General features: G+C 40.6%; 1 protein-coding gene across 3 annotated transcripts in view; it reads left to right on the top strand.

Annotated features, from left to right (window-relative positions):
* The window catches only part of dlg4a (discs, large homolog 4a (Drosophila)), a 64210-nt gene that overhangs the window by 8405 nt on the left and 34796 nt on the right, over positions 1-21009 (top strand). Inside the window, exon 1 of one of the 3 annotated variants that reach the window (XM_006802258.3) lies at positions 799-873. The exons of 1 other annotated variant lie outside the window; for it this stretch is intronic. In XM_006802258.3, coding sequence (XP_006802321.1) covers positions 832-873 — 42 coding nt within the window. In that variant the 5' untranslated portion in view covers positions 799-831. Of the gene's footprint in view, positions 1-798; positions 874-11683; positions 11840-21009 lie in introns of those variants that run through there. One more of the 3 variants, XM_006802257.2, reaches the window with a different exon arrangement.

Here is a 21009-nt window from a genome sequence, read left to right as displayed (position 1 = left end):
GATTCTCTTTAGAAAGCAAAACTGGAAGCTGAAACCAGAAAATATTGGTATTTTTTCTTGCCTATATAAGAAGGGATTAGCTGGTTATCAACTTGCTGTCAGCTATTTGACCAAATAAACCTTCAAAGTGTTGAGTCCCCGTGTAACAGCGGTGACATGGACATTTTTTCACTTCCCTAAAACATTCGAAACCTGCGTGAGCTTATTTGCTCATTTATTTTATCTTCCGTGCTAAGCACATTGAGATTGCATGCAATGCAATGGGCTATCTAGATACAATTGCTATTGCCGTTTAAAAAGTGGAGATGAAGGTGTACCCAGAGAGTTCATATTTGCGTCAAACACGCTCTCACGTTAGGTGACGTCTGTCTGCTTGGTGAGCCAAAGAGGGAGCAAAGAGCAGAGTGAGTGGAAGCATACTGTAAAAAGGAAAAAAAAAACAACCCAAAAATCATAGAAAAAATAATATAAAAGGATGTCTCTCTGCCTGTATGTCCCCTTCCCTCCCTCCCTCACCGGCGGTGGCAAACATATTTTCTGAGTCACGGCTGGAGCAGGCAGCCGGTCGTCTCTTTTCCGACCCTTGCCTTTAACACCAAGATACATCCAACACCAACAACTCTCTGCTTCCAGGAAAACTCTCTCTCTCTTCGTCTGCTACGACACCCCCCTCCCCCCCTTCCCTCACTCCCCCTCCCTCTTTTTTTTATTCCCCCTTCCCCAGCCTCCCATCTTTCTCTCTCTCCCTCTCTCTCTCTTTCCTTTTCTCCCCATCTCTCTCCTCCTCTACTGCGGGTGTCTGGGAGGCTGTTTTTCCTCTGTCTCTTGCTCATGAAGGGCCGCACTAAGCTCCCTTCTCTCTGTCCGTGTGTGGTAGGTAAATTCACCTCTCTGTTTGTGTCGTTCTTCTCCTTCCATCCCTCTGTTGCTGCCTCTGTTTTGCATGTTAGCTCAAAGTCTGCTAGTCGTTCTGGCAGGCTTAGGGGAGGTCTCTACCTACATCTGTGCATACTGCATTGAACATGCTTGTAATCTGCTCCAGTGTCATGGATTAATCAAAAAATATGTGTCTGAGGATTTTTTAAATTTTTTTATTTTTTTGCTCTCCTTGTACGTGTGCTCTGGGTAGGTTTAATCATCCAGTTTGGGTATTACGTATGAACATGGCCCGGCACGTGTGGGTGTGTATGTACCAGTGAGCATGTTTCGAAATGCAGAAAGAGTGAAACTCTAGCAGACTTGTTGATTAAAGCATTAGAGATTCATGCATGCATGTCTTTTATTCTACGTCTGGGTTGGTTCCCGCCTGTGTACGTCTGGGGATAAATTCATATTCTTATGCACTTCTCTTCCCCCGAGGACTCTGGGACATTAGGCTAGTGTCCTTCTCAGATAAGGAAAATCATCCTGTTTAATCAGCTGGCATCGCTTTGAAAAAAGGTCATTTCATTTTTAGGGTTACAGTAAAGACTCGTGACCAAGATCAGGTTAATGGGACACAGAGGCAAGCAAATGGGTTTTCTTCTCATGTCCTGGTTACATCCGTGCTGAAATACAGTTATTGAAGCAGTCGTGCAGGTTTGTGTAAAAAACAGGGCTACTCCAGCCTTAATTAGCTGACATGATGAGTCTGTACTTTGGCTGATCGAGTGTTTGGGACTAAGATGCCATTTAATGCAGTTCCACAAGCAGAAGCCACTGTGTATGCACATGTATGTGTTTGTGGTCAAACAGCGCTTTGAGCTGGTCATTATGGTGTATTTGACAGGTTGGACTGCAGATTTGTAGCTCAAGTAGGTCTGATTTAGGAGAGCCATTAAATTTATGGACTTGTTGATTAGAATACGAAATGCAGTCTACACAACGTGGGGCATATATAATGTTTTTTTTGTTTGTTTTAAGTGTGCCAGCATGTTGGATTTTAAAAGGAGTAGATTAAACGATGGCTTGATGCAATTTCCCTGAATTAGTGCACAAAGTGTTAAAAAATTATATACATCTCAAGAACTGGAGTTTGATGTTTTGATAACCTTTTTTATTCTTATTCTTATTCTGGTTGTTTACCTCAGTTGTCAAAGACCAAAGGTGTGTCAGTCAGACTGTCCTACAGGTGCACATGTGTCAGACATCAAGACATGAGTAGACCAGCCACTTCAGGTGGTCCACCATGAGATGCAAACTTCAGAAGTACTCCAGGAAAGTTTCAGAGCTTGGAATCAGTGTGCATGAGTGATGGACAGACCAAAGTATATACATATATAAAGAAATGCCTCATAATCCAGTGCATCTGTCAAACACAGCAGAAGTGGAGTTATTGATTGGATGTGTAGCACTGCTGGAGGAGTCGCTTGATAATTTTGCTTCTAATTGCAGCAGCGCGGTGATCAGTACATACATTAAGACTCCTCAGATCCAAAGGATCGCATTAGAACACTAGGAACAATGATCCAGCAGCAAGGCAGTCTTAAACTTTCACCAAAAGCAATTTAGGAGGAGTCATGAACTTGACCTCGAGTTCAATTGAGATCCCAAACAAGCAAGAAGCGAAGATGGCTGCAATCCAGGAGGACCAGAGCATCATGTAGGCGTGTGATCAGGCAGTTGTCTGCGTGACAAATTTAGTTAAACTGGTTTGATCACATTAGTGGACCGTATTTGAAAATGGGCCTCTACATAGTTTACTTTATGTGGATGTCACTGCCCTGATATTGAGCTGAAAATGACGCTGGGCCTCAGATACCATAGAGGTAGCATGCGTGAAGAGCCAACTTTGTACAGCTTTCTAATGGGTTTGCTGGGCCATGACTGGCCAAGTGATCTACTCCATCATAGCTCAAACAGGATGCTGAGGGGAGAGCAGATTTCCGTCGCATGTTTTTCATTTCGTTGTTAGTAAAATTTTACGAGGCCCGACTCGTTTGTGAGTTTACTACCTCTGCTCAACCAGTCGCTCTTTGTATGATTGTGAAATGTGTCTTTGCAGCAGTTGTTTTGCGCATTTGCACCGAGCATGATTATACTAATGACAACTGACCGTGACAACCGAGACTGAAGTTATCACATATTTCCAAAAATCAGAAAGTATAAAAATGATCAACTCCTTTTACTGTTAGTCCTCATTCTGTTTAGAGCAATGGTGATAATATCTCTTGAACTAAACACTGCTTGCTAGATAACACAGAAGACACTTACAGCAAAGTGATAATTACTATGTTCGCTTAAGACACAGCTAGTCGGGCAGCTTTCTACCGTTATTTTAGGAAACTGTTCAGCTTGTCATAAAGATCTATGCTGGCTGTTCAAACTACGCCTACCAGCCACAACATTAAAACCTAATATTATGTGGAGCCCCCTAGCGCCAATAAAACAGCTCTGAACCATCTGTGATTGCAGGTACCAGGATATTAGCTGTAGATCAATTAAGTCCTGTGAGTTGTAAAGTGTATCATATTAGTTTTTCCCACATATCTCACAGATGTTTGAGCAGGACTGACATGTGGAGAATTACAGGGACAAGTTAAAGCTCTTTGTTAGGTTCTTTATTACAGTTGAAAGATGCTGCCTTTGCTATAAAGGTCTGCTATAATGCCCTGCAACAGTGTTTAGGCAGGTAGTGCATTTCATGCAGCAAACATCCTCATGAATGCCAGGACCCAAGCTTTTCCAGGAGCACACTGACCAGAGAATCATGCAGCCTCTGACATCTGCCTGCCATGCGCATGCACCCAGCTCTCACCATGATGTGCAACAGAACATGATTCATCAGACAAGGCCATCTTCTTTCACTGCGTAACTTCTGATGCTCCAGTGTGAGGGATCTCAGCAGTGGACGGGGGTTAGCATGGGCCTTCTGGCAAACTGGTGGCCATACAGCCACATATTCATGTGCCGCAACCAGCTTTAACCCTGTAACACCAAGTTATTGTGATCTCAACATCATTAGACTGATGTTTTTTTGTTTTTGTTTTTTTTATTTGTCAGAAGGTTCAATAAACAGTTTGATAAGGTTTAAATAGAAAAAATACATTTTTCTGGCAATTATTTCATATTTCAGGCTTTGCAGGGTCACAATTTCTAGCAATTTCAGCTCAGGATATCAACCCATCAGTTAGCCTTTGCTCCCTATGTGCATCTGTGAGGCTCGGACACCTATGCCCCTGAAGACAGTTCACATATTTTACTTCCTTCGACACGTTTTATAGGGAATTACCACTCCAGATGAGCTGACTGGGTCAAAATCATTTGAATCTTTATGCATCAGCTTAAGGTTAAAGACATGTTCACTAGCTGCATAACATATTCCACCCTGTAACAGGTGCAGCCAACAAAATAACACAATAATATAACAAAATAACTGGTTGCATTCACTTTACCTGCCAGGGGATTTAATATTATGTCTGATCTGTATGTATTTGAGTGCTATTCATAAGAAACTGGTATTTTCTTGTCTATTCATAAGAAATTAGTGTTTTCCTGCCTACAGTAGCAGCCTGTACCAGTAAACGTATGTCAGTTCAGTAACCACAACCATAAAAGACCCTCATATCAATTTTGCATTCTGATTACTGCTAACAGCTTCGTCTAGCAGTCCCAGTCTTCAAAAACCATCCCCTGCGGCACACCTATGAACTCCTTTATTCAAAAGGGAGTGGTGGGAAAATGGACCATAAATATATCCAGTTAGATTTACCTGGCAGGTTGGTTCCCGGGGGCTGTCCTGTTTTAATCATCTTGGTTAGAAGCTGTTCCATGGCTGACCAGACTGACGTCCTGCTGAGCACACTACTTGCAGAGCCAAAGCAGCGCGTGGTGCCGTCTTTTGTTGCATTTCTTCAGAGGGGGATCCAAAAGAAATCTACTTTTACTCTGACAGTCTGTCAAAAGTATAAATGAATGCGTACACACAACAAATGCGGAGTTGTGTTGCCACAGTGTGGTTCTGTGCTCCAATTTATTCAGTTCCATTCAATACAGTGTTACAATACGCAATGAAAAGTATTACCCATTAAATGAACTCCTGTGAGTCCTGGCCATGGTCATGCTAAAAAACGTACAAAACACAACAAAGCAAATTTCACATCTAATTATAGACTAAGCTGCATTCACACCCCTAGGCAAAGAAAATTAAACTAGCCTAAACTAAACTGTAGTCTTCTTCCATCTGCTGTTACAAAAATAGTTCAGTGAGGAGCGAGCCTTGCTTCTGCAGTTACCACAGAAACCATGGCAAGGTTCGTCAGCTCTATGGAAACACCACATGAAGAGAAGCACATGGAAACACTACTACATGAGATCACTCCATGAAAAAAAAAAGAGCTCCTTTAAAATTCCTGCGGCTGGTGTTTACTTGTTAGTGGAGAAAATAGCATTTATAAGGTTTATCATGGTGGATGTGGCTAAGGACTAACAGATAATGGTTTCACACAGACAGGCACAACATATTTGCCACCAACACCTAAAGGATACCTGATATTGTAATTTTGAGCTGCATATTTTTCCCGTCCTTGATTCTAATAGTGTAGCTTTTCATGATTCAAGTTTAAAATAATGTCTGAAACAGGCTTTTTTTTTTAGCTCCTTGTCCTTTAAGGCCCCTATCTCTTTAAGACTTCTTTCTGATTGGCTGTCCTTTGCAAACAGAAGATTTCAACAGCAGTTGGGTGGGACTTCTGCGCTCTCGTTGACATTGTGCTGCTCTTCATGATCGCTTCGACGCAGTGAAGAGCTCAACATAAAACAAGGAAAGCATGACAAATATGAAATAAGACTTATTTTATTAAAGTCAAGTCTTGCAGCTAATGCAATGTCAGCCAGACATGAGATTAGCATGTTCGCGGCATGGCTGCTTTAGCAAGACGACAGGCTATGAGAGGGCTTTCGGCACGTGGGTGGTGGTGTTTTACATAGGACAGATTTTAGTGCAGGTTAGAGCCTAACGTTATGATCCAGATGATCTTTTATGAGCATCTTTTCACATTATGCGTGTTTAAGTCTCAGATGGAGGGGAGGGCAGCAGGCAAAGGATCGTCTCTGTACTGTGGATGGCACACTGCTGTTTGTGTTTAGTGTGGGAGGAGGCACAGCAGAACCAGAATGTGATACAGACTGTGAGGCTATGGTTGCAAAGAATTGGACCAGTAGCTGCAGTTAGACGTTCTTCTCTCATCACAGGAAGAGAATTATCCGCACGCTTTTGAGATTATGACGTGACAGCGTGGATGCTCTCATCTACTTGAAGGGTGGTGCGGACAACTTCGATCCCATTTTCCCCCTTAAATAGTTCTCAGTACGCCTTCAGCTACCAAAAGGAGAAAAACAGTGCATTCTAGTGGCTATGTATTTTTTCTTTTAGCTTTTTGAATGTGTTGAAGGGATAATGCACGCACCATACTTCATACATAATGGATTGCTCCAAGTCAACGCTGTTGGTGATGACTCCATTTGGGCATGTAATATTTATACAGCTGGGTGAATTCGCAAGAGAGAAAACCAGGAATATCCTATCTGAAACCTAACAGTTTGCCTTTACTACAACTTTTGTGTCCTGCTGTTGCACCTGCAGGTTACCTTTAGCTTTGTGCAGCGTTGGGGTCAAAGAAAGGGTTTTTACTGATGACAACAAGTCCAGTTTAACTTTCTCTGACACTAAAGAGTGAATTCATAAAATATTACACTCAAATGCATCTCAGCTAACATTTTGCTTCTAGTAAATTAGTTTTAGCTCGCAGGCCTCTTTGATAGGAAATTATGCCTGTAGATGCTGCAGGACTGTAGTCACTAAACAGAATCAGATATTCACACAGAGAACTTTCAGATATTGTTGGTTCTGTGTAGGTGTGAATACTATTATTCTCACCTTGTGTGTTTTCCTAGTCAAGAGAGCTGAGGCAGTCTCGGAGCCTCGGGAGATTCCCGGTTGTGTTTGCGTTTCAGTTCCGCTGTTCCGGTGTCAAAGCTGCTGAATGCTGGAGGTAATGGAAGGCTCAATACTAGAGAATTGTTCTGGAAGTGTGATATACATTGGTTTCCCCCCAGTTTGCCGCCTTCTGTGACAGTAGTTCTACACTTTCAGTGAATGCAAACACTAAAGCTGTAATTCCTTGTAGGTTTTGCCTCAACAAACAACTATTTAGAGAGCGGGCTCAGACAGAGCAAAACGATTTTGTCATCCGTGTTTCACATGTTCTATCAGTTTATGGCTTTTTATAAAAATATAATTGGTAGATGTTTGTTTTGATTTATTTCAGCACGGTACAGTATTATACAGTAATGTGGGCTTTGTAGGCTTTGGTATGGTCATGTTAACTTGGTAGTCCAAACATACGTTTTGGAGATTTCAAGAAATAATCAGCTGCATGGTTCAAAAGAATGCAACCCACCATCAAACTACAATTTCGACACCTGTAACTTGCATGTAAGCAATCCACTAAGCAGGGGATGATCCAGAGGGGATTAGATCAGATGGCAAGTATTCCCCAATTGGAGATCCCTAACAAAGTCAGCAAAGAGCACATTTAGCATTGGTCAGCCTGAAACTGTATTTTTTTAAATGATTAATGCAAATATCATGTTTTCTGGAAAGCTGCAGGGAACTCACTTTAGAGGGCCTTTGTGTGATTTTTCCTTTTCCCAGATCTACAGTATAGATTTTGGAGAGATACACCAGGTTGAAATAAACCACAAATATGCTTTAATTTAAAAACACATTATAAAATTTGGGAAAACTGTTATGCATTGGCCACAATCAACTTTATGGTGTCATTATAAACTGGTTCAGATATGGATAACATGTGGAATAATTACTCTGCATACATTTACATTTGGTGAAAGGTTTGAGGCTAATATTATTGTTATTTCTGTTGGCTGGACTTACAAAATATGCTCTAATTCATAAATCTGAAATGTACGGTCTATAGACAAAATGAAGCAAGATCAAAGTGCATTCATTGCTTTATTGAATTTTGAGATGTTTATGTATATGTAAGAGTCTAATAAATAGAAAACAGCAATAAAATTTAGCTGACTATAGTTGGCGGAGTAGGATCTATTGATCACACACATCTCAAAAACGAGGTGAGCTAATCTAAAAACAAGGACATGCTGTGCATTTTAGATGGGGATGTGGGAAGATTAACAAAGGCATCAATGAAGACTGAATATTTACATTTTCACACAATTAAATGTAAACCAATCAGAATTTCAGTTTTGATTTTAGCTTTAATGTAAACTTTTAGCCAACCACCACAGCTAAAATGGAACATCTGGCTCAAACCTCAGGGCAGACTTTACAGGGTTTTAGCCACTCACAGCGTCAGAGAGGGGCTCTTCTCATGAGCTCACTGTGTTTCTTTAAATTCTCTGTCCATTTGAGGAAGACCTGTCACGTGTCTCGCTTGTGTCGCATGTAATAGTAGCATGAGACACCTGCTTTTATGAAGACAATCACCCGTGACAGAAACAGTCCTGCTATAGAGCCAGTGACCAGAAAGCTGCTGGCAAGAGGACTGTTTGTTAGGGATCTGCCACCCTTTGCAGATGTTGTCATGGAAACACTCTTTTGGGGTTCTCTCTCTCTCTCTCTCTCTCTGTTTCTCTCATACAATGCAGCATTAGGATGTTAATGCTATACTCAAAACAGTTCAGGTTTCCATGTGACTCCCACGCTTACATAATACTGTAGTTGAAGGGAAAAGCCACTTACAGTATGCCACAGAATTATGCTGTGCCCATGCTATAGTGTACTTATTATACAATACCTGTGTACCCATGTATTATACTGTACCTACGCTGATAATTTATGACATTAGTCACATCAGTTTTTGTGTTTATTGCATGTTAATACACTTAAGTGTTGCATAAAATGGGTCACTTCTACTGTATATGTTGGCTATACACTACATATTAAAGATGGATGCGTCTTAGTCTGGTGGCCACTGGCCTAAGCCTCGAGTTAAGAATCTCGGTTTTCCTAAATGGACATGCTGAGTATGGCTGACTACAAAAGCAGGGATAGAGCATGCTCAGATGGTAATAACTTTGAAATCACATGGTAGCCTCTCATAATTGATTTTATTCTGCGTTAAATAAGACTTGCAACGATACCATTAACTCATCATGAAAGTGTTTATTGATGCATCAAACCACGTAAGAAATGGGCATTATAGTCTTTTATAGTCTATGCAAACAATTCAAAGCTACCACACAGTACGCTAGCAAAGTAGCCAATAAAGTCAGCAGTTTTGTTTTGCCTCTGAACCAAAGCTACACAAAAAATAATCCCTGATTTGTGAATTATGCACGTGTAAATTGCTACCAGATGCCCCCACTGGTCATAAGAAAGAAAGCAGGTTTCAAGGATTTCTGCCTTCCAGATCTGAAACCTCCATGTCTATGTACAATTTATAGTTATACTTAAAAAGAAAAAAAAAAAAGACATGTCTATGTCTACATATTTTTAATGAAAGCCTTGAGAGGAATCCCAGGCATTCCTGGGTTGTTTATTTGGAGGTTTCTCTATTAGGAGAAAAAGAATAGAAAATAGTTCATTTCTTTTTCTTGTCAATGATATATCATTTAGTCCAGTGATATGAAGGCTCATTTGAACCAAACTGAAATGAGACAGATTTCTGATTAGATGATTAGTTATTGATATTGTGACAGTACTCTTTAAAGAAAGTTACTTTTAGAAGATGGAGTATTGCCAGGGGAACACAAACACACATAAAAACTGTGTGGATGTAATTCAAGTGGAGGAGTAGAGGAAAACGCGTCGACTACCCTTGTGTAATTTTGAAGAGGTGGCCTACTAAAAGTCTGTTACTCACAATCTTTTTCAGTATACAGTCAGCAGTGTGCACTATCAAAGGGCATTCACCGCTGCAATCGAGGACAGACTTTCAGTTATTATGTGCATATATATATAGTATCAAGCCTGGAAGTATAACATTTCTATAAATACAGAGTACTAAAGGACAAATGTGAAGCAAGCAAAGACTCAGATGACTTATAAAACAGAGCATTTATGTGATCAAGGATTCTCTGCTTATGTTGATGATTACTCCCTGAATCACATGACCAAACTAGAAACTTTTAATTTGTACACACGTCTTTTTTGGTCATTGAGAGAGTTAACTCTAAAAGAAAAAACATTTTTAAGCACCTGGCACTATATTCTAATTCACACTGTGCTGTAATGACCTCCCCATGAAGATCTGTGATAAACCTGCTGATGTCTTTAGCACACTGGATATCTCCAGCTCTATAGGTGGGAGATAAGGGTTTTAAAATATATATATCAGCAGCACACTGGGATATCTGGAACAGTTTCTGTGTTCGATTTAACGCTGACGTCACCCGGGAGCATTGAGCCCTGCGCCGCAGTCGGTCCTGAGATGAATGCACAATATTCAAATCTTCCCTACCTGGTTCTCTCACTCCACCCTGTGGGCTCACCACGCCAGCACAATCCCACAAAGGAGCGGAGACCATCAAAATACCAAATGAAAACTGAAAAACACATTCATGTTGTGACAGCTGTAAAGTGTGTGTGTGTGTGTGTGTGTGTGTGTGTGTGTGTGTGTGTGTGAGAGAGAGAGAGAGAGAGAGAGAGAGAAAGAAAAAAGGACAATAACTTATTGCTATTGTATTTTATTTTGAAAACACTATTTAAAAAAAATCAAGAGTAATTTTAAAATTGATTTAACTTTAGGTTGATTCAGTTTTTTTGTTTGTTTTTTTTGTTTGTTTTTTTAGTTCTGAACAGGCCCAGCGAAAAATAAAGGCCCACTTTCAGCACTTCCGTTTAGCACAAGTGGCACTATTCCCTATAACAACCATCCAGATCATGCGCAGTGATAGCTGAGAAAATCCAAAATAATGACACATTCTACATATAAATACTAACACAACAGCAAGAGAGTCTCAGCTTGTCAGTCCTAGTTTACGTCACTATTTTACACTATTACGACATTTAAGAGTGGGCATGTGTTTGCTTAACGTGAGGATCATACATCACTGACCATGTGAGCAGGTTGTTTTGAGGGATACGGTCAAACACCGTGTGCTGATGAATGAAATGAAGACGTTTCGCATCCCTCCTCCTGAGTTGAGGGATTTCAGCACCTTGGACAGCAGCCTACACGCCATTTTCCCGGTGATCCATCGGGGGGCGCAGCAATCACGGTGTTACATGTGGAGGAGAGCGAGGATGTTTGTGTAGCATCAAAAAATGTTCCCGGCTTTCGCTGCTCTCGCTTTGATACTACCACTACTACTACTACAATTTCCACGCAGACTCAAAGGATAATTGATAATCGCTCTCTCGTCAATCTCTGGGCGGATTTCCTGTGAGATTCCTGCTGCGCTTTACGTCCAAACTTTACGGCTCAATCAAGTGAAGCGCGAGGACAGAGAGAGACGCGGGGGGTTGGTGGGGAGGGAGACGCTATAGCTATGAGTGACGCTTACTGTGCTCAATCTCTGGACAATATGGCAACGCACAGGCAGCAGTCGACTCGTTAAACGTTAACGTAAAGTAAATGTAAAAATAAACGAACAAATAAAGCAGGAATACACCTCACGCTTCAACGGGGCAGCCCGCCCATTAACGGGTACTACCGGCCCCACACGCCCCCTCCAGCTTCCGCGGCTCTCGTCTAAATTGCACCGTGGCTCTGAGTGAGAGGCGGCGGACCGACGAGCTCTGGTGCTGTCTGCCTGGTGTGAGGGCTTCGGACTGATGTCTCTGCCTGTCAGGAATTTAAAGTGTCTTTCTCCGGTCATGTGCCAGTGTAAGGTCATCTGCAGCAACCGGACCCTGTCTCTTATGTTCGGGTGTAAGGTAAGGCTGCTGCAGCAGCAGCGACAATCATCTGGATGCACTTTGTTCAGACACCGAACAAAACCGAGCAAAAGGCCTCTGGGAGAAATTAGCTTGCTTTCCTTTTTTTTAAATTATTTTTTTATTTTTCAGAGGGGGAGGGTTAAAAGCCATCTGAACCGCGCTTTCTTTTCCTTCCAAGTGCAAATCCACGATAGTAATTAGTGCAGTGAAGTGACTTGGCCATATGTCTTGAGCCAGCAAGCTTATTCACATCTTAATACCTTTGCACCGCCGAGTGGTCGGGGTTTTCGTGCTCAGATGGTCGATTTCAATTTACACATAGCATGCTACGGCATCGCTGGCAAGCACTGTTGTGTTTAGTGTTAGCTGCTGTTCAGCGTAAATTCACAGACTGATGCTGCTTAATGAATGGAGCATCGCTCCCTCCTGTATTTCTCCTCCGTCTCCATTGGGCAGGTCACGGTAGGGCTTGACCACAGGTTCACTTTGCATTCCAGCAAGGGAAGATGCATGTTGTGCTTTTGACCTTGGAAAAACCACTTTATTGCTCAGGGCCACTTAAGTAGCCTTCATCCTTAGAGGAAGCTGCAAATGAACAGAGCCTGCTTGGAGTAGGGTAACATGAACGGAGAATAGTCTGCTCTTAAATCAAACCCAGAGGGTGATGTTTGCTGTTTATCAGGAAAAATCAGGCAGTTTTTATTTTCTTGGATGGTTTTTTTTTTTTTTTTTTTTTTGGTGTTTGTCTGTTTTTCATCACGATGAGAACGTGTAATCCAAAGAGAGGACACTGGGCATTCATTCACTGATTCTCTGATTGTCCAGATTTTCCTCCCTCCATCCCTCCCAACTTCAGGTGTTTCTAGTATTGCAGCCAGCTCAGAGTTTCCCTCCACATGGCACACTAATCTGTTAGCTTTACAAAGCCAAATCCGACTACACCGCTCTGCTCTGGCCAGTAATTGTCGCTACACTTGCCAAAATGGTGTGTACATGTGTACAGAGCTCCAGTTAATTGTTTGTAAATTCACTGCCGACGTTTTGGTTCGTGTTTTGTCTTGTCACTAGAATCCAGTTCACTTCCTAGTTTGTGGCTAGGAGATAAGACAGCTCGACATCTTCGTCGTATCCTACTACCTGCAACTATTTGAACATTTTGTCTGCTGCAAAGCTGGTGAGGTTTTATGTGGGTGTTTCCTTTTCGTGTCTCTGAAAGGGTGGTCCTGCTGTGCTCAGTATTGAGTTTACTAGCAGAGATAATCCCATTTGTCCCCATGCATCACTCCCTCCTGGCTCATATCCTCCTCTGCATCTCCATCAGGAACACCACACCTTCCTGGTGGAAAACACATCAACATTCTTCTTCCGGTGATTCAAGCTGCGTCTTCTGTAGTCATGACCATCCAAGTGAAATGCAGTTCCACAACACAACATTTACTCTGTCGTAAAGAGCGGGTTTCAGGTGGGATTAATGACTCAGTTAAAGCCACTTGTACAGTAATTCTGTTTTAATAGATCTGGCTTCTAAGCATGGGATTCTTTTCATTTCAAGTGTAATTTATAAGCAATTATTTTAGTTGAGATTGTTTGGGAACTTTCTGGTAAGGCTGTCTTTATGATGCCACTGGTAACTGTGTTGGAGCTGGCTTGTTTTGGGGGGAAAACACAGGAATCATCAGTGCATTCAGGACTAGCCTCAGCATTGTTCTTTCATGTGCAAACAGTGTACAGATGCAGGTTCAATAGCCCTCCAGCAGCTTGTGTCCAGTCAGTTGCAGTCTCGTGGGGAGTTGTTATAGGTAGGGCTTAATTTGGATCTCTGGGATATACAGTGTATTGGATCAATTTTTTTTTTTTTTTTTTTTACCTCATATCATGTATTTGCACCCTTTGCTCTCACCGTTTTTACTTCAATAAACCTCTATGTTACACTAGCTACCACATGACCGGTCGTTTTCCAAGGGCTTTCAAGGTGATGTATTTGCATAACCTTTGTTCTTAAACAATGCCCGGCACAAATCCACTCAGTCATTTTGAATACAGTGTCTTAATTAAAAAGGTCTTTATATGGCTGTAGGCACTCAGCAGTGCTTTAATGTGCTCTCTTATGCTTAATGGCCATTGATGGCCTTGCAACATTCAAACATTCAGTCAAGACGGCCTGCCTCACTTTGCCTTTAAGCCACAATCTGGAGCGGTACTTCTACTAAAGCCCGTGCAATGTAAACAGGCCAAAGAATAGAGCTTTAAAATCGAGCGTTAGTGCAATGAATGATTTATGACACAGGTATCAGCGCGCCTTCATCTCAGTGTCAAGGTCTGTAATCAGCTCACCCCGATAATCAATTTCCGCTGTGTCTGTATTGGAAAATAAACAAAAAGAAAGGTCATTCCCAGCCCCCAAAATTTTAAATGCGCAGAAGTAATAATATAGAAAGGAGATAGCAGAGAGGATATATTTGGGGCACTGATTTCACATTCACCATGCTTAATATCCCTGTTTTTATAGTCTTGCAAATACACTTCTTCTTATGGATTTGACCTATTTTACTCTGCTGTTTGTGTCGCCTTCTTTGTTACAGAGCAATAAGCTCGAGGATTGCCATCATTGTAGTGGAGTGTACAAAAGTTCTTCTCCGGTCTAAGATTGAACCATTTCCTTTATGTGCTTATGTGAGTCAAAACACCACACTGTGTTATGAGAGAGGCACATTTATGGTATGAAAACTAAACCTATTCTGAAACTGACCTTACTGAGTCCACCTATCAAGGTCATGCAAAAAATAAAAAATAATATAAAATACATAAAAGTCTAAGAACAATCTAAAAGAGGAAGCTGTTGTTCATAAACATAAACTGCATCCTATTAATGGGATGGTGGTAGACAATACAATTTTTAAAAAACAGCTCTAATATTCAAGCTTACCAACATGGCACTTTACAAATGCAACAGTCACCAGAGTTAGAGATGCAAAAATGATGGCGGAGCCTTTGATTAACCAGTAGAGGCCCTTGTTACAGTTAATGGTACTGATTTAATTTTAAGCTAACTTTATTGATTGGCAAACACAAAAAGGACCAGAACATTACAAATTAAAAACTCACCTCGCTGAGCATCTGGCACATGGATATGCATCATGAAACATTAAAATTAAATCCATTTTTAGCCTCGCTGTAATGCAGAAAGATTCAGAGTTGCTTTACCCTCCAGGAAGTAAACATTCACAGAAGGCACAAGCACGTAAATAAGCTCAGCATTTGTCTCCGAAAGCCAAAATGAATCACTACCAACTACTAAACATGAAATACATTTATTTTTGACGTTCAGCCATTTAAAAAGCCTCTTTCCTTTACTTTCGAATTGTGGTATAACAAGGTAACGCTTTTTATTCTATGCAAGCCATTAAGAAATCAACGCATTTCATCGAGGCGCTTCATTTGCAATATTTATTGTTGGTACTTTTAAATCTACCATCGCTGCATTTTCATTTCTAAAGAAGTACTGTGGTAAAATGGCTTCTCTATGCATGATCGTGTTTGTGGACAAGTCAGAGAGTGAGGGTTAATGTTGCAACCCCCATTACAAGTGCACCATACGTGAAATTGCATGTGGTCAGCAAAAAAAACCAAAAAAAAAAAAAACATGGTGTGTGCATGCTTCTGTGGACCAAGTGAAAGGAGATGAAACGATCATCACTGCTGAGCTGTGTCTGACCTGTAGACTTGCAAAAACGATAAAGCAGTTTATTTATTTATTTATTGCTAATTAAGGGTAGCATGGCATGACGTACTCCTCTCGGTGCAGCGAATATCCAACACACCCTTTTATCCGTGGGGTTGCACTTAAGCTGTCAGGGCTCTGCTCGTTGCATTGCCTGCACACACTGACCACCAGAAATCTAGTCAGCTGTAGGCTCTGACTCTAGCTTCCTCACGTGTCACGAAGCCAAAAGGAGGGAGCATGTTTGCTCTCCCTTCCCTCCCTGTCTGATCTTGATGCTTCCCTGTGTGCATTAATGCCAAGCATTAATTCAGCAGTCTGCATTTACTTCCATTTACATAATGATAAATTTCACATGAGCTGGCCTACTACTGCAGACTCGTGCAAGTGTTTCTTGCCTCGCAAATGAGTGTGAAGTTCCTGAAAACAGGCTCTAGACAGACACAATGCACCCCCCCCCCCCCTCCGGTGCCCAGCCCTTTGCAGAAGTGCCACAGCCGAGCACCCGCTATGGCAACATGTACTGTAACTCTGATCTGATTATTGCGTTTGAGGATGATGCATCTGTGTGGGTTTTATCAATGATGAATCATCCCACAGACAGGAAATTCAGAATGTTATTAGCATCAACACGAACATAAATTAACAAGCAAAAAGACTGAGATTTGAGGAAAGTTAAAACCGCACTAAACGTGCGCCAACTAACCGCTAAGGTTGTTTTATGACCTTTTCTGTTTCATTGTGATATGGAAACTACTTTCAGCTGCTTGCTTACCACGAGGGTTCCCACAGCAGGAAGCTCCACATGTTTGATTTAGCAGTTTTTAATGCCAGCTGCTGTTCCTGCAATGCAAAAGGGGATTCGAGTCATTAACCAGCAACCTTTTGCTTGCCAAGCAAATGGTTCCACTCTAATATAAAAAAGCCTGTTTTTTGTACAGTGGTTAAAATGGGTTTTTCGAAGCATGTACTGCTGAAAGTATTTGTTTGATTAAAATGTTGATTTTCAATAGGTCTTCAGGGCAGAACTTAAATCATCTCCCTGTGGGACGACGCGGATGCATTTCTGTTGCTGCTCGCTGTGTAACACCTTGGTATTTCAGCCCAGAAGATGTGTTTGCACTTGCTTTTCATTCAATTATGCTAATAAATCAATAAATCATGATAATAAATAATTTAATTATGCATTCTTAAATAAATATTCACTCTTTGCCCTTTGTCTTTCTGTCTTTTGAAATAGTTTTCGCCCCATTAGTTAGATTGGTACTTAACGCTAATTTTCAGCATCGCAAAGGCGACAACTGTAGACTTAAATTTGGGTAAAGAGGGGGTGAATCTAGAGCATCTCCATGGGGGTATTGGATACTCCTCTTTGTTGGAGCTCCACTTTTTGATTTAGGACTGATGGATTCTTACATTAACATCCTTCTCAGCACAGCTTTAAGCAGTCTGCCCCATGGTAAATGTAAAAGTCTGTTGTTATTGTGGAAGCCAGCATAGCTACAGGATACTAACACTCGTCAAAGTGTTGTGCTGAAACACCTTGGAGAATAGTCTGAAGTTACCATTGGCAGTAGATGAGTGAATTTTCTGTCTTCTGGGGCTCATATATACACGAAAAAAGTGTTGTACTGGTAGGTGTTGGCTGGCAACAGCAATTGTGATAATGCAAATGAGATGAAAGCTGTGTTTGAGGTTTGGCTCTTGTGAAGACACTTGGGAGTGAAAATCAACTGAGAAGGCAACAGTGACTGTATCTTGATGGATTGTAGTGGAAAAGAGGACGTTCACATGACCGTCACAGGCAAATGTTGCTCTCTTTTCTGCGCTCTGTCAAAGTGACAGTGAATGATGATGCTGGGCACCATGAGTGTTATTTCACCCACATCATCAGTCTGATTTTCAAGATAATGTAAGTAGTCCACGTGAGTGTGGTTGATAGATTGTAGTGGGCTGGTGTGAGGGTTTGTTCACCGATATCCAGGCAGAGCTGTGGCCTACATACAGTGTGTGAAGGGAAGAACACAGTAATTAATTTTTGTTGCTTTTTTCAAAGGAAGAGCAAAAATAAAGTTAAACCCCAAGTCAAAGACACTTTTATTTTGCGGTTTTCACAACAAGCACTTAAAGTGCAGACTTTCGGGTTTAATTCAAGGGACAGCAGAGCATCTTCAGGAACACTTTTCTACTCTATCTGATCACTCAAAGCGCAACTTGGCTCACCCATTCCTACAATGCTTCTTCTAAGTAAGTGCTTTCTGTCTAACATTTACACACATTCATACTCTGATGGACGAATCTTGCCCATGCAGACTGGAGTAGCTTGGAGTTGAACAATCAACCTTTCAATTAGCAGAAGACCTGCTCTACCTCTTGAGCTACAACCACCTATATGATGGTTTTAGATGCCAGGCAGTCATTGGCTGCAGGATCATCCAATAATTAAAAGCGATCTTTACAGTTAAAATGATGTTAGTTTGTCCAGTTACCTTTGAGCCTCTAAAAATAGGGCATGATGTAATTCCTAAACAGTCATTGCAGTACTTTTGCTAAACCCGTTGACTTAAAGCTGAGAGTCTACAATTCAATCACATCTTGATTGCTGGGTTTAAAATCAGCTGTGTTGGTGAACAGAGGTAAAATTACAAATCTAAGTGTATTTCTTGTCTAGTCGACCAACATTATCATCAGTAATTATATGTATGTTTGTTTTGCTGATGTTTGATCCACGCATGAAAATGAACTAGAAATGCAAAAACAATCAAGCTGTTCTCTTCCCCCTACACAACACTGCTGAACCTTACCAAACTTGTATAACATTCATTGACTGTGAGTGCAATATTGTCCAAGTGTTTTATTTGTCTGGGATATCTAATTTGTGAATATTGCCTCCCTTGCACATGTGGTTTTCTACCTTTTCACGTTCATTCATTCAGATTATCTCTGCCACCTACAGTGTACAGTTCATTGTGTCATCTCAAAGAGCCTCCGGGCGCTTGTTTGGGAAGTTATATTTTTAAAAACGATCCAGATTTAGTTAAATGCAAATGGTCACTGCGGCATGAAAGCTGATGAATAAACAAAAGAAAAAGTTAAATATCACCACAGGTGACTGTGTTTCAGCACAGGGAATTTGTGCATAATCTATGTTGTTAAATATACAACAGGAACATTTTGGTCAAAAAGAGGTAACACATCCTCATCACTTTCATGCAAATTGATCCTGCTGTCCTGCCTAGTCATCACACCACAGGCCTATTTTGTGGCATGAAAAACTCTGATTAATCATATTAATTTTCAAAAATGAACTACTGTTAAGTATCTTTTAAACTGTCAGGTTTTAAACAATCAGTTGCTCCTATCTAAGTGTTTTAACTTTGTCTTTGTGTTTTGATTTTTATGCCATTTTATGTATTTAAATACAATATCTTCAAATTCATTTGAATAGAAACACATTTACTTTTTATGAGATATGTTGTGCTGCTTCCAAACGTCATATCGTTCATTCTTAAAGCATTTGCAGAGCTCAAATAAAAAGCCCTCTGGGTTCATTTCTAAGAATCAAAGGACATGTAAATAGATGAGCATTCACCTTTAATTGACACAGATTTGCAAGCGAAAAGCTTGTAATGGTTCCTGTTACGTCTTCCACATCAAATGCATTTACCATATAAGTTTGTTGTAAATTATATGCCTGAGTGGTAAGGTCAGCTTTCATTCCATCACCTAATGAAAATAATTTAAAAGCTCATGCTTGGTCCTTGAATTACAAAGTAATGTGATGGTAGACAGCATTTGACATTTGCTCTACAATAACTGAACTCTGTTAAACGTTAAATATCTTACTCACACATAGTACAAGAATTTAAGCAAATGCTACTCATGCTGCTCTCCTAACGATGACCTTTAAGTAAGGCAGGCCCTTGGAAACCTCCCTGCCTGTTAGAAAACGATCCAGCACAAACAAATTTAAGTGATCTAATGAGAATTTATGTTTATGAAAACAGATTATGTCTTCTTACGTATTTGTGTTCTTGACAGTGGATGTCAGTGCATGCTGTGTATTACAATCCAGAGGGTAACAGCAATGCTTTTCCTTAATTTACCTCATTTTGTCATGTATATACTGTGGGAAAAGTCTCAAATAAAGAGGTTGGTTTATGTGCAAGTGATCCCAATCATTCAGAAATGAGTACTTTTCCTGGCTCTGCAGAATCACCAGAGGCAGGTCTTGCAAGTTGCCATCTTGAAATGCCTCCAGGTGTCTATTTATGGACGTTATTTTGCAGCTAACTTTAATTTTAATGATCACTGGGATATAAAACAAACAAACAAATAAATTAAAACAAATATTTAAAAAATTCTTTGAGTGGTATTGTATGATATTTATCCCTAATATGGTTGTTGTGCAAGCTAAAGCCCCACCCACCTGCCATTCAAACCTTTGATTTATGAGGGGCAGCCAATCAGAAAAAAGCTGGCTGCCTTCAGAGTGACTTTAAAGTGAGTGGAGCTGAAATAGCTCGTTTCAGCCGGTTGACAAACCGAGAAGCCGCACCAAGAACCAGTTTAGACTGGATTGGCTTGACTGGCTCAGACAGAGATATGCTCTATTATTTAGAAAATGACCATTTCGCTACCGAGCTGTGCGTGGTTGTTTTGTTATCAGGCAATGTTGATGCTCTGGGCATCTAAAAAGGTCGGGGGCAGTTATATGTGTGTCAGATGTGGGCTTAGCTAATTACTTGTTTATTTTTTTTATACTGTTTGCTGATAATGGCCGCCTTCAAACCTCTGAATTGTGAGATGACAAATGAATTTATTGTTCATTGAAAATAGCATTAATGACACAGTCACAATGCTTTTTTGCACAACAAATAACCCAAAACCTGAATTATCAAAGAAAAAAAATACACATAAAATTCTGGGAATTCTGCTTCGGAGTGGAAATCTTTTTTTTTTTTCTTTTAGAACTTTCCAAGCTGTTCTTATTGAACCCTAACAAACAAATAATCAAAAACAGCTGCCCTCCTCTCACACTGCCTAAGTGTGGAAAAGCCAATTATATTTGATGGTGCAGGGGCTCATTCATTCTCTCAATCTCGATAAAAAAAATATTAAGCATTTTGTTAATAAATAAATAAAATGTTCATATGTACATATCACTAACATGGTTCAGAAGGAGCTACCATATTAATACCATTAAAACAGGTGCATAATTTTCACAGAAACAGTGTAAATGATGGAACGCACAACAAAAAAAGGGAGAATTTTATTGTCGTTGTACTTTTAGTTATTAAACCATCCAATCAGTAGTGATATGCATAACAGGTGAATTCAGTGATGGCTCTTTACCTAGCTGGAAAACCGAAACGATAGGAGAACTTTGATGATCCGTGGCTGTTGAGAATCCCTCTGCCGCCCGCCCCTCAGTCATGCTGGTTTT

Source organism: Neolamprologus brichardi, chromosome 10, assembly GCF_056152115.1.
Source record: "Neolamprologus brichardi isolate AB-2024 chromosome 10, ASM5615211v1, whole genome shotgun sequence".
NCBI lineage: Eukaryota > Metazoa > Chordata > Actinopteri > Cichliformes > Cichlidae > Neolamprologus > Neolamprologus brichardi.
Note: the sequence above shows the minus strand (reverse complement) of the source record. Positions and strands in the feature narration are given on the sequence as shown.